At 40.7% G+C, this 27,091-nt stretch overlaps 1 protein-coding gene across 3 annotated transcripts in view; it reads left to right on the forward strand.

The window, feature by feature from the left end:
* The first annotated feature begins 5,587 nt into the window (after positions 1–5,587).
* Positions 5,588–27,091, forward strand: part of CDS1 (CDP-diacylglycerol synthase 1) — a 100,260-nt gene continuing 78,756 nt past the window's right edge. The window contains exons 1-2 of one of the 3 annotated variants that reach the window (XM_009240163.4): positions 5,588–6,302; positions 26,835–26,962. In XM_009240163.4, the coding sequence (XP_009238438.3) occupies positions 6,090–6,302; positions 26,835–26,962 (341 nt within the window). In that variant the 5' untranslated portion in view covers positions 5,588–6,089. 3 annotated transcript variants of the gene reach the window in all.

Genomic DNA, 27,091 nt, shown 5'->3' on the forward strand with positions numbered 1-27,091 from the left:
GTGTTGTACTTCATAGACTCAATTAAATCATTTTTTAAATGCACCATATTTTATGTATTGTGAAGAAAAATAAAATGGCCAATAAAACTATTTCTTATTGCATCAATTGTAAGACACACTGTGATTTTAGAGGAGTTAAAACGTAAATAAGTAGGATGTCTTAGAAGAGAAGTATAGTGTTTATATCTCGTAAAAGATATAAACTGAAGCTTTTATTTATCTGATTAGGAAGGCTCTTTTCACAGAAATCTTAGGCCATTATTGCATTTTACAAGACTATGATTCCTCCTATTAAACTATTATTAATAATAAAAAAAGAGTTTGTGAAGAAAAAACCTAAGTAAGAAAGGATTAGCAATTACAACTGTGGCACCCAGTGACTGGTGCCTACCTCAGTGACAGAGCAAGCTGTCATGTCCTGTTCCAGTGGATCTAGCAATGGTGGCTTTAATTGAGGTTTTGGGAATAATTTTGACTGTAATCCTGACTGTTGCTTGAAATTCTTTGTTTCTCCCAGTTTTCTATGCTGGGTTCTTCAGTTCTTCCAAGAGTTCTGTGAACTTCTTAACATCCTTTCAATAAGTTCCTTGTCTGCCCAACTCAACCAGAATCAGTGATTTTTGCCGCATACTTTAACTGATACCTCTGGATTTCTGTAATTTGTTGAAGAGGGATAACTGACATAGTTTGAAGCAAATCAGTGATCCGGCCCTTCTAAAGACAGTTACCAATCTCTTCCACTTCTCCAAATGATATCCTCTAAATATATATATATAGCCATATTCAACAATAACAAAATACTTGAACCATGCAGTATAAAAAGCTCACATATACCCATTTTTTAAAGCACAATTTATAAAATTATAGAAGAAATATGTTGCCTACTTTACAAATAAATTAAATCAACAAAATTTAATTTGCTTAGAGCTACTAGGATTCAGTGAAGAACCTAGAAATGGAAGGAATTCCACAGTCGTCATATTATATACAAGGTAGAAGAGTAGTAACTGATTTCAGTTAATAATGGGGAATGCCAAATTCATTAATTGTACTACCTCAGAAGGATAAGGCACAAATTAACTAATTGGGTAGGCTGATTTCTTTGTACTTGTTTGCAAAGTCTCTCTACCCCATTTCATAATTTCTACCTACCTCACCAAAGCAATATCAGCATATCTTTATTTCTTCACAGTCCTCTGGGGTGTTGCAGTTTAGTGAATTTAGAAGTCAAATATTGTTCTCCTCAAGAAACGTAGCTTTCAGTAATATGAATGATAATAATAAGTAACACTTTTGTGGTGCTTCACGATGGCCAGACACTATTCTAAGTATTTTACATATATTAACCAATTTAGTCTTCATAAGAATCCTAGGAGGAAAATATTACCTTATCCTCATTTTGCACATGAGGACACTCAAGCTAATTGCCTAAGGCCAGTAGGTGGCAGAGCTGGGATTTGAACTCAGGCTAGCTTCAGAATTTATGTGCCTGTTATAACAAACTATCCCCCACCCCCAGCTTTAGAAGTTGCTTGTTTCTGCTGCTATATATTTGTACTATGTCACGGAACAGGCAGATTTTGAAGTATAAAAACTTAGCTTTCAATCCCAATTTCCTTTCTAACCCTTTACATCTGAGCCTCAGGTTTTTTTCCTTGTAAAACAGGAGTAATATTTGTTATGCCTAGCTTGTAGATTGTTGAGTAGAAGAAATGAAATAACGTATGCGTAAGTGCTTTGTAAAGTGTTATGTAAAGAATTATTACTTAAGTTTTGAATGAACATGTCATTTAGGATATAGCTTCAGCTGTGTTTGATGAAAATGTTGCTGAAAGCAAATTAGGTCACAGCTAGATTCAGACTATGATTCAAGCTAGGTTCAAGCTATGACTCAAACCCAGGGTTCTTGGTATAGAAACTCCATACTTCTAACTACACCGTAGCACTCTCTCCTCTGATACTCTCTCACTGCAATACTTGATAGTACACCATTGTTTTCCTGTGCAATTCCATTAAAAATAAAAATGTAAATATAAGTTGTTTTTTAAGATTTTCCCATAAAATGTTTCTCTGGTGGCCTAAATCAGAAATTCCTACCTCTAACTTATAAACAAGGCTCACAGAGGGCAACAGAGAAAGATAGGTCAAGCGACAAAAGCTGTTACTTGTGTATCTAAGCAACTGGAAACGCTTGGCTGAGGAAGATTTCTTCTGCCCCTGGCAAGCTGGGGACATTCCAGAAGGGCACCTTTGAGCATCTGACGTGAAAAGCCTCTCAGATTCACATTCCCGCCCCAGAGGGGCATGTTTATCAGTCTGGGAACATTCTGAGGGTATTCAGGGAAGAGTGGTAACAAACTGCTTCATCTACTCTCACTACTTCAGGCAACGTCTCTGCATCTTATGCTCTTATTACTTCCAGCACAAGAGAAGGTAAACAGTAATCTAAAATAAAAACCATATAAGCAATAATGTTAGCACTCTCTCTCTTATCTCTCTAGCAAATTCCTCATTAGGAGTTAGAAGGTGACCATTTTTTATTTTTTTAATTTAATTTTTTTTTTTTTTTTTGAGATAGGGTCTCACTCTGTCACCCAGGCTAGAGTGCAGTAGAGTGAACAGGGGTCACAGCAGCCTCGAACTTCCAGGCCCGAGCAATCCACCCACCTCAGCTTCCCAAGTCGCTGGGACTACAGGCACACGCCACCATGCCCAGCTAATTTTTAAATTTTTGTGTAGAGATGGGGTCTCCATATGTTTCCCAGGCTGGTCTTGAACTTCTGGGCCCAAGAGATAGTCATGCATCAGCCTCCCAAAGTGCTGGGATTACAGATGTGAGCCACCATGCCCAGCTGGAAAATCTTAAAATCAATCCAAGAAGTGCTGGCTGGGTTGCACTACGTGATTAGGCCCATGCATATGCTTAGGGTTTCCATGAAGCCCTTCAGCAGGATAAATACAAGAAAAATTAACAGGTAAAGCCTTAGAAACCATTACATGCCAGATTTTGTGTCACCAAACACAAATACAATAAATTTAGAGAACATAAGTTCCCTGAATGAAAATGAAAGATAAAAATAAAAAAGAAAGAAAAAGGAAAAATAAGAAAAAAGACATTGAAAAAGTCTGAGAACAGAGTTCCGTAAGCCAGTTGTGGTTGAGTATATTGTACTGTATCTTAAATAAAATAAAGTCATTACTACAACCCCTTTTAATAAGTATTAAAATCAACTTCTCTCTGATATAAAGTGAAAATGAAGAAAAGTGAGTGTCTATGTAAGTCTAAAATAGACTTTAAACGAAGAAACCATAAATACTGTACATTCTTGGGTTGCATAACAATGTTTCGGTCAACAATGGACCACATATACCACTGTAGCCTATAAGATTATAATACCATATTTTTATAGTACCTTTTCTATGTTTAGATACACAAATACTTACCGTTGTGTTACAGTTGTCTAAGTAATAGGCTATACCATGTAGCCTGGGTGTGCAGTAGGCTATGCCATCCAGGTTTAGTATACCCTGTGATGTTGCACAATGATGCATTTCTAAGAATGTATCCCCACTGTTAAACAACATATGACTGTATAAATTTCCCTTGTTGTTCTGTACCTTTGCCATCCCATCATTTCTTCATTCACTTCTTCAGCAAACATTGTTACCTATAGAAGGGTGGTTTTTGGCACTGTGGAAAGAGCTAGACCTGTAAAGATGAATAAGCCGGTTTCTGCTGTCTGGGCTCAGTCTATTCACTCAACTAGTGGTAATAACTATAATGAAAAAGACTGAAAGAAATTGCTCTCTTAGCTAAAACACAAGAAGGAGCAGAGCTTAAGGAAAGTGAGGTAAGTAGAACCTCACATTCTATTTTGGCAGTCTTTGCATTGGTCCCACTTTTCCTGGGTTGGGGAATACTGTTTGTTCTGTCACGCACTACTGTCCTCTGTTGCTCCCCTCTGTCACTCCTTTCACTCTCTTTTTTCCTCCTGCAGCAAAGGGAAAAAGTCAAAGAGGCCATGAGTGGACTAGGGAAAGGGGAAACAGGAAGTTGTTCAGGTACCTTGTGTAGTGTAGGTCTCCTTTTCTTGGACCGTGGGGGAAAGCAAAGGCTGGATTCTGATCGTCTAAGAGCTAAAAGGGACCACGGAGGCCATCCTTACTGTCCGTTTATAGCTGAGGACACTGAGGCTTTATAACTTACCAAGGCCATGCAATTAGTGGCATTGGCAGCACTAGAACTCAGGCTTCTTGATTTCCAGAGACTTAGAATAGAGCACTTCTAATCCTTTATGGAGGGTAGGGTGGTAGCCAGAGATGGAAACCCTACTACTGCCTTCACTAGCTTCTTCAGCCATTATTCTGATTATCTTCTTCGCTATCAAGCAGTCCTTCATTTCCAATCTTCCAAATAATTGGACAATTTATTAATGTAGTCACCCCATAGTTCTCTGGTCAGTAGAGACTTATTTTCAAATCTTCTCTGTCATTTCCGTTATCCTCCCCATAAGGAACAAATTATGGTTTCTCGACATCCTTTTGAAAACGTGCAACCCAAACTAACCGCACAGCTTCAAAGATCTGTTTGGTGAGGTAAAATGATGTCTTTGTGTTCTGCTTTTCAATGCATCCTACTTCGACTTTTGGTTTTGCTCATTTGTTAGTAAATTTTCAACACTTTACTTACTTTTACCGTGTCAATAAAGACTTTGAGGAATTTATATAGTTGATCTATTTCTATAAGGGTGCTCTCCTGAACCTTGTCCTGTGTGAAGACCCGCTTTTTTTCTTTTTTCTCTTTGTTTCTTTCTTTTTTTTTTTTTTTTTTTTTTCATTTGTTAGCTTGTCAGCAATGACCGGGTGGCGGATACATGTCAAGAAAACTAATCACCTTCTAACAGGATTAGGACTAGAATTAATGCAGATCTTGTGCCCTTCCTGTTCCCGCTTTGGCAGCCCAAGGTCCACCACTGCTCAGAGACTAGCTGGCGGGCAACGGCGCCCCACAGCATCTCACACTGTGTTGGGATCCTAGGTGGTGACCTTTGTGAGATTCAGTACCGAGTTTCTGGGAGACGGCGCTGCGGTTGTGATTGGAACTGTTGGCCGACGCACCTCTGGACGCCCAGTGAGGCAAAAGCATCTCCTGTTTTCAAGGTGATGACACTGGGCTGGAATGCCGCGGGGCCAACCTGTCCGTCCTGCCAGACAAGTTTCTGGTCCAGTGAGCCTCCGACTCGCCGCGCGTGTCAAGCTGACAAGGCCGGGGAGGCGTTTGAAGGAGCAGTGTTGAGCGCTGCCAACATTTAGCGGGCGTCTTTGAGTAGCTCCTCCAGCCCTCGCAGCGGCCCAGGGACTAGCCTGCAAGTTCTCAACGCTCACTTCCAGCCCGCGCTAGCCCCGCCTCCGCCTTCCAGCTCCTCAGCCTCCTTCCGCCCCGCCGCTCCCACCTTTTCTCAGGCCCCCCCACCTGCCAGCACGCAGAGGCGGGGGCGGGGTCGCGGGCCGGGCTCCTGACGTCACCTCGCGGGGAGGCGGGGCTGTGGGAACCGCAGTGCAGCGCAGAGGGGCGGGGCCTGCGGCGCGAGACCCGGTGCCGGAGGCCCGGGCAGGGAGAAGTGTGCAGGGCCGGGATCAGCCGGCTCCGAGTCCGGCTCCGGGGGGCGGGGCGGCAGGGGCCGGCGCGGCGGCGGGAGCCCAGCGCCGCGCTAAAGCGGGTCAAGCGTCCTCCTTTTCTCCCCGCCCCTTCTCCTCCTCCCACCTGGGCCTCTGCGTGGAGACGCGCACCTGGCAACCGGAGGCCGCGTCTCCGCCTTCTCCGCTCGCGCCTGGCGCCCCGAGCCTGCCCGGGACCTCCGCCAGAGCGGCGCTCGCTACAGGCGGCCTCGAGCGCTCTCTCGTTGATGCCGTTTTGGAGGTGACCGGCGCGGCGGCCGCTCTATGGTGGGGCCGCGTTAGTGGCTGCGGCTCCGCGGGACTCCAGGGCGCGGCTGCGAGGTGGCGGGGCGCCCTGCCTGCAGAACCCCGCTTGCAGCTCAGGTTTCGGGGTGCTTGAGGAGGCCGCCACGGCAGCGCGGGAGCGGAAGATGTTGGAGCTGAGGCACCGGGGAAGCTGCCCCGGCCCTGGGGAAGCGGTGTCGCCGCCACCCCGCGAGGGAGAGGCGGCCGGCGGCGACCACGAAACCGAGAGCACCAGCGACAAAGTAAGTGGAGCCGAGAGAGGCGGACGCCGCGCCCTAGCTGGGTCCTGGTTGGAAGCGAGACACCTGAGAGCAAGGGTGGGGCCCGTCGAGCGTCAGGTGAGGCTGCAGGCTGCCGGTGCACCTTCCTCCCTGCCTGGCATTGCTTCCTCCTTCCCCAGAGGGGGTCGGGACCCGGGATGCTGGTGGCGGTGCGGTTCCCAGGATGACCGCGGCCGCTGCCCGGGAGAAATGGGCAACTCAACCCGGCTTACAGTTTAGCTTCATCCTCTTCCGGTCCCTTCTTCAGGATCTGGGGCCGACGCTGGAATCTGGAGGGAACCTGCCCTCCTAGGGGCTGCAGTGCAGTTAGTAGCTGCCACCTCACCTCTCTTCTCAGTAGAGGGAACAAAGTTAGTAAGGACTAGAGACGTGCCACGGTCGGCTCTATCATTTCATTGGATCCTGACGCGGGAGGCTTGGCTTCTCGCGCTGCCCCATCTGCACTTTTATTTTATCCATCCTTTTTCAGTATGATAGATTTTGGAGGTTTGAGAGTATCATGCACGTGACATAATAGTAATCTTCCAGCTTCTTTTGAGTACACGGCAGACAGTGCAATTCTTCTGTCTACCAGTAGATTTCATATAACCCGATGTTAATTCATGAAGACTTTTCACTTCCTTTTCTATAGATTACTCTTCTTTCACATTTAAGAATAAGTAGGTGTGATATTACTGTTTAAAGCTAGAAAAGGAATTCGGACGTGTTTGGTAATACAGTGGTGCAAGTAAGAACTTGTGAAGAAATGCAGTTTTATGACCTTATGGACTGGATGGTTTGGGAAATTGGGCCAGAGAATAGATTGTTGTATCAAACCGTCGGTTTAGAAAATTCCATTTTATTTGAGAAACCCAAAACACGTAAACTGTTTCTAGAAGCATACTTTGGAAGCAGGCATTGCAGTTTGAATTACAGAAGTGAGGTGGATTGCCCAAGGTCAAGTTCGTGGCTCTTGAAACTGGAATCTAAGTTTCCTGATTCCTTTTCTTCTGATTTATGTGGTTGCTGAGACTGGCTGGCAGTTCTGATTTGGGGAGGATTCCACCTGAAAGTTGATGTTGATGAATTTGATGTAACCTAAATTACAAAGCCCTAATAGGAACATATCACATGATATCACGAAATAAACATAAACGTGGTTCTTAGTACTAAAACTTTAGAATCAATGCAGACACTTTTTCCCCCTTACCCTTGATAGTAAGTAGAATAAAATGAGTCTGTAATAGAACATATGTGTCAAGGAATTACCCAAAATATAACAATTTCCAGCTACTGATGGTTGAAGTTACAAAACTAGAAACAGTGGGCTGAGAATAGTCTTTGTGAAAACTGCCTTGGAAACTAGATCCAAAATAGAATTAATTAGGTTGGGATTTGTTTTGTTTTGTTTTTAGCACTGGTATAGTTTAGCATCAAGGAAATACCAGCTTCTCTATGTTGACTTCCTTAACTCGACAAAGCTAACAAGCTTTTGTTAAGAGAAAAGATGTTCAGGAAGCCATGCATAAAATATCTTTGGAATTAAGTTTTTTCTTTTTTTAACACCATAATGTATTTAAAATGGAAACTACTTCTGTAGTGTGATTTGACTCATTAGAACTGTTGTCTCTAGCTATCTGTGACTGGGTTACCTCGCTGCGTATTTATTTATTTATCAATGCAGTACTGTTGGTTTTTATTGACACATGTCCAGCTGGATTTTGTTTTCTGAAAGTAGACTTTGCTATATGTAACCTGTTTTGTCAAGATTTCTTAGACAAGAATGAACATATTCAAACCATATCTAAAATACTGCTCTACTTTTAGAGTTTATCGTGAGGAACTTTTGACTTGGCAAGCTTATAGATGTTGAACTCTATCCCTGTCTGTCCTTTCTTATCAGGGTGTGTATTTGAATACACCTGTATTTCCAGGTCAAGGGCTATTTTAAAATCGGTTTGCACACTGGAGGCTGGTTAATATTTGGTCAATTCAAACTCATTAAGGGCCTTCTCTGTTCAGTTGCAGTAAAGGCAGAACTCTTGGGGAATTAGTGAAAGAAGTGAAGGAGGTACATTATATTCTGCTATTATAATACACTCCCATGCATTGCCATTTTGTAGTCTTTTAATAATGGTGTTATTAACATGACACTCCCTTTGTTCCGGACTGGTGACTTATGCTGAGAGAAGGCTCTGTACTCCAGATAATTAGCAAGTGAAAAAAAAACTTCTTACCTGCAGGGGAATGTTCCCAAGTGTTAAATGTTGGAGTGGTACTTGAAAAACGACAAGGGACCTCTTCAAGGAACCCTGCAGGAGACATATATGAATTAGATTTATTAGAAGTCTATACAAGGCTCATTGTTAGCATAGAGGGCATGCTTGACCTCTACCTGGAGACTGTAGGAAAGGCTCTAAACAGTGGATGAGGATTGAGCTGGGAATGAAAAGATTCCTGGGACTCACCAGGTTTACAAGGGTTTGAGTAGGGTGTTCTAGGCAAAGGACGTGTTGGGTTTTTTCTTGAATCAGCATTCTAGGCACAGGGTTGGAGATACAGAGGAAGAGATAATGAAGGTCTTGAGAGCAAAAGGAGGAGGCGTTGCTTAGAGCAGTGTCCCCAAACTTTTTGGCACCAGGGATCAGTTTTGTGGAAGACACGTTTTTCCACAGATGGGTTGGGGGGATGGTTCCAGGATGATTCAGGTACATTACATTTATTGTGCACTTTATTTCTATTATTATTACATTGTAATATATAATGAAATAATGAAATATATATACACATATATATAATGAAATATATAATATATTGTATAATTATTAATTATACCATAATATAAAATCCATGGGAGCCCTGAGCTTGTTATCCTGCAACTATACAGTCCCACCTGGGGGTGATGGGAGACAGTGACAGATCATCAGGCATTAGATTCTCATAAGGAGCATGCAGCCTAGATCCCTCGCATGTGCAGTTCACAATAGGGTTCAAGCTCCTGTGAGGATCTAATGCTGCTGTTGATCTGACAGGAGGCAGCACTCGGCAGTAATGCGAGTGATGGGGTGTGGCTGTAAATACAGAGGAAGCTTCGCTCGCAGGCCACTCACCTCCTGCTCTGCAGCCGGGTGCCCAACAGGCCCAGTTCCTAACAGGCCGGTCCTGGTCTGTGGCCTGGGGGTTGGGGACCCCTGGCTTAGAGGACATCATCAGTAGTACTTAGGAATAAGGGCTGAGACAGAACATGGAGTTTAGCAAAAGATCTAAGTAGAAGCAGGTTTAGGTTGAGGAAATTGAGAGGTGAAATGTTGGTAGTTATTGTTATAAAGTGGCAGTGAAAGGAATACAGGATGGCAACTAGAGAGACAGGAGGATTAATGAAGTTTTTTCTTTTCAGAGGAGGGGAGATATATATTTGTATGAAAGTCAAATGAGTAAAGATGTTGAAGACAATGGGTAGGCCCTAGGAAAAAGAAAGCAAACATGGGGTAGAGACTATGGATTATTGAGATATCCAAGGAAAGAAAAGAGGGATGCATGTCCCTTCCTTAAGAAAAGAAAGACGGAATGAAGGGTGGATACAGGAACATTTTGAAAAGCAGAAAGGAGAAGATCAAGTGTTGGATGCCTTCAGTTAGTAAAGTAGGAACTCAGAACCAATGAGCTTCAAGGGATCTTAGAAACAACTTGGTTTAACTCAATTCATATATATTTATATTTGTATATATTTATATATAATTTGGTATATATACAATTAAATTACAAACAATAAATTTGTGTTCAGTTGAATCTTCACTGAGTTTGATAATTCTGTATAGTTTTATAATAGTTACCTTTTGGTCATTTCCTATCACACTTCCCAAAAATGACAGTTCAAATGTGTTCCAGTCACAGTCAGTGTTGTGTGACTGTGTGTTAGGAATATCCCCATTTAATAGCTGAGAAGAAAAAAAGCAATGGGAGTGATTTAGGCTTGGGGAGTGCCAGAGGTCCAGGATGTAGGGAATTAGAGAGTCAGCGAAGCCAAGATTGAAGTGGATGACCACAGATTCGAGTCAGCAGGGAAGTGGGCTGGTGAAGATCTAATGGATTAAGTGGGAATGAGCATTGAAACAGAAAGAGCTAAGACATGACTTATGTCGAGACCAAGGGAGAACTTCCTCTCTGCCCTCTGAAGACTTGCCAGAAAAAACTGACAACAGGTAGATTAATCGGAGAAATGGCATACAAATTTATTAACATGTGGGATGGGAGGAGGGAGACAGAGTGATTACCTGAACCCCAAGAGGCACAGAAGCTTATATACCGTCTTGAGGCAAAGGTGGTCCTGTCATGTAGATGAAACCTCATAGGGAGTAGCCCTCAGAGAGAATAGATGGTGAATATTTCTTTCAGACCTTTAAAAGTGTCAGACTCTCAGTTAATCTTTCCTAGATCCAGGCAAGAGAAAACCTTCAGAGAAGGCCAGGTTGCATAAATGCAGATTTTCTCTACAGATGCAAATCTCCCTCACAAAAGACAGCTTTGCAGGGCTGTTTGTTTGCAGGCCCTCTGAACAGCCATCTCAAAATATGTCAAAGAAGTATAATTTGGGGTGAAATATTCTGATTTCCTTCACTTGCTAGACCCTGAAGTGGGAGAAAAGAGGGTGCACATTGAGGATGTGGCCAATCAAGGGGAGCACACGTGGAATAGTGTGCTTTCAGGTAAAGTCTCTGTGTGTTTGTGCTTGGGGCTGCTACTTAGAGATTTTGGTTTGTGAAGTTGAGGGGAAAACAATCCAGAAATCAGTTAACATCTCTCCTCCATTTGAGATGTGTGCAGCTTCTTTCATAAATACATTATTATTTTCAAATAAACTTTTAATTTTTGAACAACTTTGATTTAGTAACCACCCCACAGTTTCTTCTTGTTTGCTGCCCAGATAGAACTGGGTTATCAGAATTGCAATAGAGAAAAAGAGTTTAATGCACACAGAGCCGGCTAAACAGGAGGCCATGGTTTTATTATTACTCAAATTAACCTCCCTAAAAATTTGGAGGCTAGACTTTTTAAAAGATAGTTTGGTGTGCAGGGGGTTAGAGAATGGGTGCTGCTGATTGGTTGGGGAGGCGATTACAGGGGTATGGAAAATGGTCCTTGTATGCTGAGTCCACTTCTGGATGGGGGGGCCACAAGAGTTGCTGGTTTGGGAGGAGTTATCCAGTCATCAGAAATAGAAAAATCTGAAAGTGGTCTATCTTTTAAAAGGCCAATCTTAGCTTCTTTAATAGTGATATTATGTATAGAAGTAATTGGAGAAGTGACAAATCTTGTAATCTCCAGAGCAGTGGCTGGTAATTGTTTACATGTAATCACAGCAAAATTCAGTCCTCTCTCATAATCCTAAACTTGTGACCTTTTATTAGTTTTATAAAGGCAGTTTAGTTTAGGGAAGAGCTATTATCATTTAACCTATAAACTAAATTTCTTCCAAAGTTAGCTTGGTCCTCACTTGGGAATGACCATGGGCAGCTTAAAGGTTAAAGGCAAGATAGAGTTGGTTAGGTCAGATTTTTTTTCACTGTTATGATTTTCTCACTGTTACAGTTTTTGTAAAGGTGGTTGGTTTTATTTACAGAAGCATTACAAAGATTTCTGTGTACTTTTCACTAACTTTGCCGTAAGGTTTGTATCTTGCATAACCGTGGTACATCAGTCAAACCTTAAGAAATTAACATAGCTATAATATCATCTTAGACTGCAGATACTATTTAGAAATTCACTGCTTGTTCCACTGTCCATTTACTGCCCTGGGATACAATCCGGGATTCAACACTGCATTTTGTCTACTTTATTTTGTTATTGTAAAAGCCTTATTGTGTTTTTGTAAATTATTTCTTCATTTTGGTACACCTCACTACAGGTTGTGCTGACGTCACCTGTAAGTGTAATGAACATTTTCTATAGTTTTTCATCTAGATCTAGGCCATTAATAAAATATTAATGTTTAGATCTAGAGTTCTGGACTACCATTTGGGCTGATACTCCCTAATTGTTGATAAATTATCAGTCAGTATTACCACCTAAATAATTTTCCATGATTCAGCTTTTATCATGCACAGCATATTCATTTCATTTAATAACATTTTTTTAAAATGCTGGCTTCTAAAATATCAGCAACCCAGCCAAGTGGTAAGACAGAACTGGGTTTTTAGCTTACTGCAGTGAGGAACACTTCCACAGAGCCTTGGTAGTATTTCAGAGGGGGAGAGGCAAGGTGTAACTTATTTGAGAATTGGAAGTTTGGTTTAAGGCAGGTCTTTTTTTTTTTTTTTTTGAGACGGAGTCTTGCTCTGTTGCCCAGGCTGGAGTGCAGTGGCGTGATCTCGGCTCACTGCAAGCTCTGCCTCCCGGGTTCACGCCATTCTTCTGCCTCAGCCTCCCAAGTAGCTGGGACTGCAGGCGTCCGCCACCACGCCTGGCTAATTTTTTTGTATTTTCAGTAGAGACAGGGTTTCACCGTGTTAGCCAGGATGATCTCAATCTCCTGACCTTGTGATCTGCCCGCCTTGGCCTCCCAAAGTGCTGGGATTACAGGCATGAGCCACCGCACCCGGCCTAAGGCAGGTCTTTCAATGTAGGGAATTGATTAGGATTGGGTAAGGGTCACAATATAACAATTTGGGGTTAGTGGATAAGCCAGATAAGGATTTTGAGGCAAACGTTTTCAAAGAGTCTTAGGACTAAACTGTTCGTTGATGCTTCCTTTCAAAGAGTTGATGTGTCTTTTAGAAATTCTTGTAAATAACATGAACTCCTAGCAAGAGTTTCCAGAATACTCAAGTTATACTAATGAAAGAGTGAATCTAAAGGCATGGTAATGTAATAGTAAGCTATGTGCGGGTTAGAAGTGGTAGTTAACTTGAGATTTCTAAAGAATAGCTGAGGGTTACCGTATGAATTTTCACTTACTGTTTATGATCTTTAAACAATTCATTTTTCTTATTATTGTGAGAGATACTGCCATAGAATGTCATCAACTACATCAAGCTTTGGATGTATACCACAGTGGGTTTTTTTGATGCTGTCATCCTAAGAAGAAGCTGAGGCATAACATAAAATTTAAAGACAGTACTTGAGCCAAATTTAAAGACTTTACTTGAGCCAAAGTGAGTACACTGCCTGGGTCATACCTCCAAGTTGCCTGGGGGAGTACTTTGTTTGGCCTTTGTTATAAGCAAGTTTTTAAAGGCAAAAAGGAACAAGGAATGGGCTGGTACAAAGTTGTTTGACAGGAATTCTCATTGCCTTACAGAGACTATTGATGAATGATTGGCTATTCAGTTTTAAAATGTAAGGTATGAGTTACAGTGTCTAGTATATGGTATTTTATGGCTACCTGGTATCAGTCCAGAGTCAACATAGCAAGTGGCTCGAAGAGGTAATTGTTTAGCTCAAACGGTGAAAGACGTGACTGCTGACACATTTTAAATGCCTCTCGGGGCCTGATAATTTAATGAGACTCATATTCTTCAAAATAAAAGTTTCTTTTCCTTTTTAACACAAACAATGTTTTGTTTGTCAAAATATACTGGGGAAAAGTGGGACAATTTAATGTCCTCTGGAAAATTTTGAAGAAAAATTAAGATATATACACATGTAAGTATGAGTATTCTTTATGTGTTTATGAATTTCATTTTTGTAAAATAGACTCTCACATTTCTTCCCAGATAACACAGATAACTACAGGGGTTTGGCGTATTTGTTTTCCTTTAACCATTCTATATTTGGGGATGTCTTTTCCAAAAATACAGATTTTAGTTCAGTGTAAAGAACATAGGTCATTTAGGAAATTATAAACATATTTCTTGAGGCTTGGTTTGGTTCTGTGCATTCAGTAAATGCTTGTTGAGTGCCTATTATAAGCAAGACACTGCTTGAATGTTACTTTTTTGTGGCTTTTTTATACTCTTTGAGAAAAGAGGTGGTGTCAGGATTTGTTTGTTGCTCGACAACTGATTGTAGAGTATATTAATCTCTTGAATTATGGACTTTCACTGCATGGAATAATGATGTAAACTAATTTTTTAGTGCAAAATAATTTATAATTTGCAAAATGCTTGCTTATACTTAATATTAATTTTAGTCTTTTAACAATTATATAGGCAAGGGAGATAGGTTTAGTTTACATATGAGAAAATTGGAATTTGACAGCCTAAATACCCTGCTCAGAATCATGGTATTTAGAGCCAGGATTTACCTTAAATTTTCTAATTAAAAAATGTAAAGGAGAAATCAGATGTGTGGTACTAAATGTATAAAATCAATTTAAAACATTAAGAAAATTTTTACTTTGTTACTACCTTGTGTGATTTTGGACTAATTTGGTCTTTTTGAATCTATGAAATGTTGGCATTGGATTAGAAATTTTTAGCTGAAAGCCTGTCATTGGGTGATTTCAGGTGCCTAGATTTAAAACAGCACTTCAAGTATTTCATTGCTTACTTATGATCAATTACAAGAAATCATTAGCTTTTATTTCATTTTATAGCTGTTTATACTTTATTTGGTTGAGAAATGTTTCAGAACTTATTTAATGAGAACGACATCACATTTTGAAACAACTCTAGAAATGGAGAGGAAGTAATTTCATTAATGACCAATTTTTTTTTTTTTTTTTTTTTTTTTTTTTTTTTTTTTTTTGAGGCAGAGTCTCACTCTGTCACCCAGGCTGGAGTGCAGTGGCACGATCTTGGGTCACTACAAACTTTGCCCCCGCCCCCCGCCCCCCCATTTCAAGCAATTCTCCCACCTCAGCCTCCCAAGTAGCTGGGATTACAGGCACACAGCACAAAAGCCCAGCTAATTTTTGTATTTTTAGTAGAGATGGGGTTTCACCATGTTGGCCAGGCTAGTCTTGAACTCCTGACCTCAAGTAATCCACCTGTCTCGGCCTCCCAAAGTTCTGGGATTACAGGCATGAGCCACTGTGCCCAGCCAACCAATTGGGTTTTGATCATCCCTGAGATACACCAAGTTTATTATCTAAGTATTTACTTATTTTCTTGTCCTCAAAATGAGGTGAAAGATATTTTTCAGGTCATGTCATTGAATGTTTGTTTGCTTAAGACTTTCTCAGAACTGTCAAGATTTTAAACTTTTAAAATATGAAATTGAAAGGCACAGGATGGGAGAAAAAAGAGTCCAGTCCAGAGTGGACTCTTATCTATGGAAATTTATAGCTGCTTTTTGCGAACATCGCAGCTAAGAAAGCAGTGTTGCTTTTCTGCTTCCTGGCTATGGTTGCAGTTCCCTTTATTTGCCGGAACCCATGGCCAGCTATTTAAGAGCTTTCTGCAAGGCTGATGTAGCCAATCTGACTTCATCACCTGGGTGACCCAGGTGGGATCAGACACCTTGACAGTTGTTTTGGCTCACTGCTACCTTCCAGTCCCAAGCAGGTCATTTCACAAACAATATGGGGCTGTCTGTGGGTCAATGAATATTTATTAAGCCCATCTGGAAGTTCACATTTTATCTCAATATATAAAAATCCAGATTTGAGAAACCAAATTAGACTCGTCTTTCAAGTTTGTGCTTTTTATTTTTTCATCTACTTACTATGCTTGTACTTGAACCGTCTCAGGGTTGAGGCTTCGAACAATTCTGTGGGACACTATTCATGTACAGTTCAATGTAGATAGTGCCCCCTGGAATTCTGCTTGTAGTGGTCCCATTTATAATAATGTATACTGCTTTTAATAAATATGAGGTTGATACAAAAAGGTGTACAAAGTATACAAGAAGATAAGGATACTAGCTAGTGATATGGGTGACTTATCCTCTCAGAGGTATTCCTTCTTTGTCTTAATAGGTTTACAACATATGTTTGCATCCCCTGTCACCTTAAATAATGAATTTCAAATGTATGATTATTTGAGCTCAAAGCTTGAGGATGGCCACTCTGGAGCTTAGACTCAAGTTGCCCTGAGTATACACTCTGATTAGCAGCAGTTACAAGAGTTTTTTTTTTTTTTTTTTTTCTTTCTTTAGATAGAGTCTTGCTCTGTCACCCAAGCTGGAGTGCAGTGGCGCAATCTTGGCTCACTGCAACTTCTGTCTCCCAGATTCAAGCGATTCTCCTGCCTCAGCCTCCTGAGTAGCTGGTATTACAGGTGCACTCCACTACGCCTGATTAATTTTTGTATTTTCGTAGAGATGGGGTTTCACCATGTTGGCGAGGCTGGTCTTGAACTCCTGACCTCAAGTGATCCACCCGCCTCGGCCTCCCAAAGTGCTGGGATTACAGGCATGAGCCACCATGCTGGCCTACAAGTGGGTTTTTAAGGAGAAAAGAAAAGGCAGTTTCTAAATTGTTTAACAAGAATTTAGATTAAAGTAAACTGTTGATTGGCTACACATTGTTCTTTGCATCATAAATTCCAGGAAGATAAGGGGTGAGGCAGCGAGTCTGAAACAAAATGCCTTTAAGTAATTGCTCCCAGGCACGAGTGTGGGGGTGTGATTGAAGTCCCATACTCTGGGGCCTGATAAATTTTACATACCTCACATAGCTGGGTCAGCTTAGAGCTATTTTTCTTTTTTCACCTCAATCAATATATTATTTAGTATAGGGGAGTGAAAACCCTTCTAGGTTTCTTGGCTGGGCTACAAATTAAATTGACGTAAGACAATTAAGAGGAAAACTATTTTTCTCTTGTTTAATTACATATGTGCAAAACAAAACAGGAAAGAAGGGTCAGGTTTTTGAAGTTTATATAGCACCCTGAGATACTGAAAGGAACCTATTCAGCTTTAAGGGGTACTGGCCACACAAATTCTGGGAGGGTAAGGGGAGGAATTGCATGGTGAATAAAGGCTGTCTTGTTATGCGGATAGTCTTTCAGGTAATAAAAGTTGTCTCAGAGCAGCTGTCTTCCTTATACAAATACTTAACTAATGTAGACTTCCTTTATAGATAATTTTTTTTTACGAAATAACTGCATTTCAGAGCTACTAATGTGTCTGCAGTTTCTCAGAATTATAATCTTGAAATATGCCAAAGAAGTATATTTTGGGGTGGCATATTCTAGTTCTCTATAGTCATATTTTAGGGTAATATGTCCTGAGTCTCAATATTAGTTTTGAAGTTTTCCCTACCTTTTTATTGTAACTTTTTAATAATATCGAAATGTTAAAAGGTTAGTACAATGATCATCAGCATATCTAGGACTTAACAGTTATTAAGAGATTGCTAAATTTGCTTTATCTTGCCATATATACACAGTTGGCTTTCCATATCTATGGATCGTGGCTCACTGCAGGCTCAACTTTCCAAGCTCAAGTGATCCTCCCACCTCAGCCTCCCAAGTACCTGGGACCACAGGCATACACCACCATGCCCAGCTAATTTTTACATATTTTTTAATAGAGATGGGGTCTCCCTGTGTTGTCCAGGCTGGTCTCAAACTCCTTGGCTCAAGCAGTCCTTCTGCCTCGGGCTCCCAAAGTGCTCCCAAAGGTGAAGCACAGGACGTGAAGACCCTCAATGCACATCATCCAAGAGGTGGCCAAAATCGGTCTGGTGATGGTCAATTTTTAGGAAAGGGATGCACTGTGAAACTGGCAAGCTGTCATATCAAAGCTGCAAAGAGGGAGAGTCCAGTAGCAGCCTCAGATGACTGGCTAAAGGTGGTAAAAGAAAGGGTACTCTGTTTCTTGTTTTCTGGAGCTGGCTTCTGCTTACTCCTTAGGAAAGAATTCTGGCTAAAGGTTAATAAAGAAGGGGCATACTGAGGCATGTCCAACCTCCTGTCCCATCGTGGCTGGAACTCAGTTTCCGAAGTTTCTCTGGTGTCCCTTTGGCCAAGAAGGGGTTTGTTCAGTCAGCTGGGGGGGGGCTTGGGCTTTTATTTTTATTTCTCAATTATTTATAATACCTCATACAATGTAAGTTCTACATAAATAGTTGCATACTGTAGTTGTACAATATAGTATGCTGTATTGTTTAGAGAATAATGACAAGAAAAAAGTCTATGTGTTTAGTACAGATGCAACCACCTTTTTTTCCCCTTTGAATATTTTTCATCTGAGGCTGGTTAAATTCACGAATATGGAACCCACAAATGTGAGGGGACCAACCGTACTTGTTTTTCGCTCTAAATGAAGGCAAGGCAGAAAAGCTGGAGGCATTATTTATCTTAGCCCTGAAAAAGTGATGTACCTGTGAGGACCAATCATTCATAAGATCTCAGGTAAAAAACAAGTTTGGGATGGCAGTAATAATTCAGATTTTCAGTGAAACTCCTTAATTTTCTCTGTTCTTTTGTGTAATTCCATGGAGTTTTTTTCTTCTAGTGATCTTTATTCTTAATTTGGAATTTAAGACTTACGTAAATGAAACCATACAAAATAGTATGATCTTAATGTATAATAGAATGAGATATCACTGGAGAAAGATCAGAAGGAGCCAAACATCTAGGAAAGTCTTAAAATGGGCCTTAAAATTAAGTAAGATTTGAATATTGTAGATAGCATCTTAGGAATGGCAAAAAAAAAACAGCAGCAATATTGTAGCTTGGAAGACTTGGCCCGATTCCATTTGGGGATAGAGAGATGACAGTCATAATTCCCTCAGCACATACTCACCAAGCTCCTGGTTGCAGGAATGGCCATGGTGGGTGAGATTGCTGGGTGAACAGGCAATCAAAACATGTCATACAAATGTTGGCATCCAAAGAGCTGCACAAAATGGGCTGAGGAGCTCCCCTAGCTTCTGATTGCTGCTAAAACAAATCACTAAAAACTTAGTGTCTTAAAGCAATATAAACTTAACTTACAGTTCCGGAGGTCAGAAGTCCAAAATGGGTCTCCCTAGGCTAAAGTGAAGATGTCCTGGTAGGACCATGTTCCTTCTGCAGGCTGTAAGGGAAAATCTGTTTCCTTGCCTTTTCTAGCTTCTAGAGGCTAACGACATGCCTTGGCTGGTGGCCCCTTACTCCTTGCTCAAAACCAGCATCACTGTACCTCTGCTTCTGTCATGTCTTCTCTGACTCTGATCCTCCAGTCTTCCACTTACAAGGACCTTTGTGATTATATTAGACTCACCTGTATAATCCAGGATAAACTCAGCACGTCAAGATCAGTTGATTAGCAAACTTAATCCTGCCCACTTCCTTAATTCTCGCTTGAATTGTACCAACATCTTCACATGTTCTGGGATTAAGACGTGAATATCTTGGTGGGGGGAGTGGGGAGGGAAGCATTATTTTGCGTTTGACAGGCTCCCTGAAGAAGAGTTTTCTAGAAATTACATCTAGGCTGATACCTTAAAGATAAATAGGCACCAGTCAGGCAAAGCCAGGCTCAAAGAGGAAGAGCGTAAGTTATAAATAGAAGAATACTGTAGCACAATATTGAGAGGCTAAGACTCTTCACACTGTGGGGAGCACAGAAGCTTTAGTTCTGCAGAGCCTGGAGTGGCTGGGTGGGTGTGGCCAAAGCCCTGGCTGGAGAGTAAGAGGAGGCTGGGTTTATACCCTGTGATGAGAAGGTAGGTGGATGAGGTAATCAGATTTGCCTTTTACTCAGGCATTTTATGTTATGTTGAGACACATTTGGTTTTCTCTTATCCAAGCATTGGGATCCACCACAAAGTGTAACTCCTGATTGGATTAGTAAAGTGGTACACTGGGCCAACCAGTCACCTCCTTCCTTCAGTGGGGAATAGAACAGGGCTGCGGAGAAAGATTTGGGGACCAGTCTTTCCCTTTGCAGTTCAAATTAAAAAGAAATAAGGAGGCTTTATCAATTATAATTAATTAGTGTAGGATAGGACCACAGAGCTGATGAATGAGGTAACCAGATTTCTGTCTATAAAATACAGTGTTGTGGGAGCAGTGGCTCACACCTGTAATCCCAGCACTTTGGGAGGCCATGGTGGGAGGATCGCTTTAGTCCAGGAGTTTGAGACCAGCCTGGGCAACATAGGGAGACCCTGTCCCTACAAAAAATAACAAAAAATTAGCCAGGTGTGGTGGCTCCACCTGTAGTCCCAGGTACTTGAGTGGCTGAGGTGGGAGGATCGCTTGAGCCTGGGATGGTGAGGCTGTAGTGAGTCATGATAGTGCACTGCACTCCAACCTGGGTGACCCTGCCTCAAAAGAAACAAAACAGTGTTACTAAGTCCCTTGACCATTCTCTATCATTATAGAGGTCTTGAGCTCCCTCACTCTTCGTTCACCAAACTGCTAACTCACTAGGAATTAAATCAGTTTAGTCCTTCTCCCCAGCACAGATAGAAAGCAGTTCCTTCTCTTCACTTCCACTCCTGGGAGAAAGAGAAGGAATCCATGCCTGTATGAAAACCATGAAGAAGGCCAGGCACGGTGGCTCATGCCTGTAAATCCCAGCACTTTGGGAGGCTGAGTGGGCAGATCATGAGGTCAGGAGATCAAGACCATCCTGGCTAACACGGTGAAACCCCGTCTCTACTAAAAATACAAGAACAAAATTGGCCAGGCGTGGTGGCGGGCGCCTGTAGTCCCAGCTACTTGGGAGGCTGAGATTGCAGTGAGCCGAGATCACGCCACTGCACTCCAGCCTGGGTGACAGAGCGAGACTCTTGTCTCCAAAAACAAAAAAAGAAAAATAAAACCATGAAGAAACAGAAAATGCTGAAATCAGGAACACAGCCTCATGTTCTTTTAAGTAAAACTGTTTAGTTTCAAGATTTTTAAAAGGCTGCCTCCTTTCAGGCGTGGAGCTCTATGTCTCTGTGGGTTTCCTTTGGCTTAATTGCAAATCTTAATGCTGAACTGAGCTACAGGGATCAGTGTCCACATCAAGGGACTCTTGACGGAAGAGCTGACCCTGGTTTTCTAACTCACTTTTTAAGGGGCCAGTTGTAAAAGAGGCGAAAAGTGTGAGTGATTTAATATATTATCCTTTGTTGCATTTTTACCTTCATTTGTTTAGAGACTTCCTTTTGGAGCCATCATCTATTTTTAAAATTTTGATTCTTATTTTAATTATTTTATTTTGAGGTGGGATTTTGCTATGTTGCCCAGGGTGGTTTCTAACTTCTGGGCTCAAGAGGCCCTCCTATCTCAGCTTCCTGAATAGCTGGAAATAGCTGCTTGCCACTGCACCCAGCTATTTTTTACTTCAACTGACATAATAGTTGTATATGTTTATGGAGTACAGTGTCATATTTTGAAACCTGTGTACAGTGTGTAATGATGGAATCATCCTCTTGATGAACTGTATCCTTTGTTCCCTGAGCCCCTTGTCCTTGTTCTTGTCCTTTTTGTCCTCAGTATTGGGAAGCACCTCAGTTCTCTTTCCTGGACTGCTCTTCAAGAGTCCTCATGAACTATAAATGATATTCACTAAATTGAACACACTTAAAGTGCTATCTTAGTTCAAGATGTTATAACGAAAATACTATAGCCTAAACAACAGGAATTGATTTCTTATAAATCTGGAGGCTGGACATTCAAAATCAACATGCTGGCCAATTTGGTTCCTGTTGAGAGCCCTTTGCAGACAGACCCCTTTGCTCTGTCCTCCCATGGTGGAGAGATTATCTCTTGTGCCTCTTTATAAGGGCACCAAACCCATTCGTGAGTCTCCACTCTAATTACCTAATTGACTTCATTATCTTACAAAGGTTACCTCCAGATAACATTACATTGGAAAATGCACTTCATTGTATAATTTGTTTTTTGGTAGGGACAGAAACATTCATTCCATAGCAAATATAATTTGGCAAATTTTGACATATATATATATATATATATATATATATGCCTATGAAGCCATCATTATAATCAAGATAATGAGCTAATCTATCACCACTAAAAGTTTGCCCCTTTTTGTAGTTCTTCCCTCATCGCTAGACACCTACTAATCTGCTTTCTGGCACTATAGATGAGTTTGCATTTTCTGGAATTTTATATAAATGGAATAATATAATATGTGTGTATATATATATATACACACGTATATGTATATACGTGTGTATATATATACGTGTGTATATATATACATATTACATGTACATTTTGTCTGGCTTCTTTTACTCAGCATAATTATTTTGAGATTCATCCATGTATCAATTGTTCACTTATTTTTATCACAAGAGAATATTCCACTGTATGAAAGTAACATAATTTGTCCATTTCCCTGTTGGCTATTTGAATTGTTCCTAGTTTGGAGCTATTGCAAGTAAAGCTACCATGAACATTTGTGCACAAGTCTTTGCTTGTATCTACACTTCAGTTTATCTCGGGTAAATACCTAGGAGTGAAATGGCTGGGTCAGTTGTTGGTTGTATATGTAATTTTTAAAAAAAGCTGTGATAGTGTTTTCCAAAGTGGTTGTACTATTTTACATTCTCACCGGCAGTGTGCAAGCCTTTCAGTTCCTCCAGATTTTCTCCAACGTTTGGTTGTTCAGTTTTAAAATTTTACCCATTCTGATAGATGTATAGTAGAATCACATTGTGATTTTGACTTGCATTCCCTTAATGACTAATAATGTTGAACATATTTTCATATGTTTATTTACCATCTGTGCATTGTCCAAATATTTTGTTCATTTATTGTTTCCTTATCAAATTTTGAGAGTTCTTTATGTATTCCAGATTACAAGTCCTTTATTAGATATGTGATTTGAAAATATGTTTCGTTCTGTGACTTGTCTTCTCATTCTCTTAGTATCTTTTGAAAAAAGAAAATTCTAATTTTGATGAAGTTATATTTATCTTTTTTTGGTGGATAATACTTTGTTATCATACTAAGGAATTTTTGCCTAACCAAGGTCCCAGAGAGTTTACAGAAGATTTATAGCTTTATATAAATGTCTGATCTGTTTTGATTTAATTTTTATCTGTGGTGTGAGGTATGGATCAAGGTTCTTTGTTAAAATTGTGCCAGTACCATGTGTTGAATTACCTTTGCAACTTTGTTGTTAATCTGTTGACCATATGCATGTAGGTTTATTTCTGGGCTATTCTTTTCCATTGATCATTCTGTCTGTTTTGTCAATACCACATTTTCTTGATTACAGTAGCTTTATAAGAACTCTTGAAAACAGGTAATATAAGTCCTTCAACTTTATTCTTTTTCCAAACTTGTTTGGCTCTTCTATGTTCTTTGCATTTTCATAGAAATTTTAGAAAAATTTCTTCAAAAAAGCCTTCTGGGATGTTTACAGAAGAAGGTGATGCTCAGCAAGGCTTGCAGTGGTGAATGAGAATGGAAATGGAGGGAGGCTGGGCACGGTGGCTCACACCTGTAATCCCAGCACTTTGGGAGGCCAAGGCAGGTGGATTGCTTGAGTCCAGGAGTTCAAGACCAGCCTGGGAAACATGGTGATACACCATTTCTATGAAAAATGCCAAAAAAAATTAGCCAGGTGTGGTGGTGCATGCCTGTAGTCCCAGCTACTCAGGAGGCTGAGGTGGGAGGATGGCTTGAGCCCAGGAGTCTGAGGCTGCCATGAGCCAAGATCACGCCACTGCACTGCAGCCTAGGTGACAGAGTAAGACCCTGTCTCAAAAAAAAAAAAAAAAAAAAAAAGCAAAAGAAAAAGACATGGAGGGAAAGACAAATGATAGACTTGGTGCAGACTGAATGTTTTGGTTAAAGGAGGCAGTGTCAAGTGTTAAGGCAATGCCTAAGTTTCTGACCTGAGTACTTGGTTAACTGGATTGGTGGTAGTATCTTCTCCAAAGAAGGAATTACGGAAGGAGGCAGCATTTTGATGTGGAAGAGAGAGAAGTCCATTGCTTCTGTTGAATTTCGAATGATGCCAGTGGAAAACCACCTGGAGATGGCATGTTGGAAGCTGGAGACGTAAGTTTACGGGGAGTCATCAGTGTATGGGGTCCATGAGATCACGTGGTGGTAGGAGAACACAGGCCCAAAATAGAAAGTTGAAGATCATTATCTTTAAATTATGAGCTTGAGAAGAAGCAGCTACGAATTTTTAGGTTCTTGTAAACATTTTAAATGCCTTCATTCAGGTACGGTGGCTCACCCCTGTAATCCCAGCACTTTGGGAGGTCGAGGCGGGCGGATCACCTGAGGTCAGGAGTTCGAGACTAGCCTGGCCAACATGGCGAAACCCCGTCTCTACTAAAAATACAAAAATTAGCCGGGCCTGGTGGGGCATACCTGTAATCCCAGCTACACGGGAGGCTGAGGCAGGAGAATCACTGGAACCTGGGAGGCAGAGGCTGCAGTGAGCTGAGATTATACCACTGCACTCCAGCCTGGGTGGCAGAGTGAGACTCCATCTCAAATAAATAAATAAATACATACATACAGATATACATACATACATACCTTCATTCAACGTGCACAATGCTGCATGGCTCTATTTGATCATTAAAAGTATTATAGTACTGCCTTCTTCTCCCTGATCTCCATTCACACTCTTATCTTCCTTTTCAAGTCTAGCGTCTTTGTAACAGAGTCTATACATTAAATACAGTAAAACAAGGGCCCCTGCTACTCATTCTCATAGTTGAGTAACATTGCTCCAAAATGCCACTATTTAGAAATTATCTTGTATTCTTTAATTACTAGAATGAAATAGATTCCTAGTTCAATTTAAGTTTTTATTTTGTGTTTCTCTAAAGGGTATAAAATAGAAATCAGAAGCTTAAATAATGTAGATAAAAGCAGGACAGCCTTGTTGAGGGTTAGGAGGGGAGGGTTGCAGCACGTCACCATTATTGCAAAGTGGACTTTGAAGTGGCTTGCAGAGAACTTTAATATTTTGAGGAGCACAATTTGAAAGCTAGTCTAATGGTTTTAGTATTTTATAAATAAGGAAACCAAGGCCTGAGTTTCCTTCAGATTAAGTGATTTGCCGTTTGTCTCACTACTAGAGTAGAGTAGAGGTGGAATTAGGGCTGGTAACTCCTGATTCCTAGTCTCATGCTCTTTTTGTAGGATGGTGATACTGCCCTAGAGAACCACTTCCATTAGTCACCAACCCCACTACCCCTCACACCACCCCTGTCAATACTCTGGGTTATTAAAGGTGAAAAGAAAATGGCAGGGAAAAGAAAAAAAAACTGATGTGTTTCCCTTGTTCTAGATGTCCAAGCTCTGCGGCTTATCAGACTGACGGCAGGTGCCCTGCCATTTTCTGAGGGGATGTTCTATCTGGTTGTTTATTAGTTACCATCTCTATTTAAGCAGCTTCAGGGCCGACTGACTCTTGGTGTCACAGTGGGAATTTGACATTTCTATTTCTCATTTGTCATTTAGGGTACATTGACACATTTAATTTCGTAATTGTATACTTAAAAAGTGAGTAAACTAAAGTTTATTAATGCTTTATGAAAACTGAAAATACTCCCGAAGGCTAACATTATATTTGGTGAGCCTCCTAATGAGGAATTAGAAAACTTGATTCAATCATAATATTATCTTACTGCTTATTTGAATTTACTAAGTCCTTGGCATTATACTAAATCCTTCATTTTAGGGGTGAAGAAACAGTTCGAAGGGGTGATGACATTTGCCAGTGTTTTGGAGCTAATAAGGGCTGAGTTTGGATTGAGAATCCTCAACATTCTGAATTGTTGGGTGCTTTTATTCCTAGGATTATTTCAGGCTTGATATCCTGCTCAATGCTCTGTCTATTTGTATTTGCCTCCAGGGAATTCTCTTTCCTCTATCCCAGTTCAACACCCTCACTCCGGTTTCCTCCTCTGTAAGCCATTCTCCCAAGGTTTCTGTGTGTTCACCACTCATAACTGAAGGTTGCCAGGGCAGGATGGAAAGGGTAGGGCCTGAGCCGGGAGAGGTTGTAGAAGAGGAAAGAACATGGCAGTGGAGACTTATGGCAGAATGAACAACTTTAAAACTGAGCATTAGATGACATTTCTGTTTTGAAAATTGCATTGATCACCCTATCCCTGGAAATTCTGCAGTGACCACCTTTGTTTAAAGGCCTAGAGCTCCCTGCCATCTCCAGCACACTCACGCAGCTCCTGTACATGCACTCAGAAGTCAGTTTGTGTTTTAAATAACTTCTTTAAAAATCTCATCACCAAATGCTGTTGATCATAGTTTACCTACCAGTAAAATAGAGATGAGGTCCATTTGACCTGCTTCAATTGGGATTCTCTCTTGAGGATCTAATAAAAATGATGGAAGTTGAAATGTTTACAAATATATGAGAAATGCTATGCTTATGTAAGATATTACTCTTATGGTTGATGCTTTAATTGAAATCAAATTTAAAAAGGGACTCTTAACAGCTAATCAGAATCTACATGGAACTAACACCGTGATCTCCCAGTTAAGTGGCAAAACAATACATATCTGATTTTAGGGGTATATTTCTGATTTAGAAAATATGGGAGCTTCTTTTGTGTCTTTTGTTTAAAGTTATCCTTTGTATTATTAGTAGTAGATTTTAGCAAAGATAGTCAAACTTCCCTAACAAAGAAGTATGGCAGTGCTAAGATATTCAAGATAAATAGTAGTTTCTTTGTTTCAGATTATGTAACTGAGATTTGACACACTGAGCAATAAATGAATGTATTGGCCAGCCTGTGCTTTTATAAACGTGATTTTGCAAAGTAATTTGTCTTTTTAATTTTAGGAAACAGATATTGATGACAGATATGGAGATTTGGATTCCAGAACAGATTCTGATATTCCGGAAATTCCACCATCCTCAGATAGAACCCCTGAGATTCTCAAAAAAGCTCTATCTGGTTTATCTTCAAGGTATGATTGGATGAAGATGAGTATATCTTAGTGCACAAGATAGGCTTTGAGGTTATCCTTGTCCATGTAATAAATTTGGCTTTTTGTAAGTTTTCCAGCTATGGTATTAGGTGGTCAAAAAGGCCACCT

This window comes from Pongo abelii, chromosome 3 (genome assembly GCF_028885655.2).
Source record: "Pongo abelii isolate AG06213 chromosome 3, NHGRI_mPonAbe1-v2.0_pri, whole genome shotgun sequence".
Classification (NCBI taxonomy): Eukaryota; Metazoa; Chordata; class Mammalia; order Primates; family Hominidae; genus Pongo; species Pongo abelii.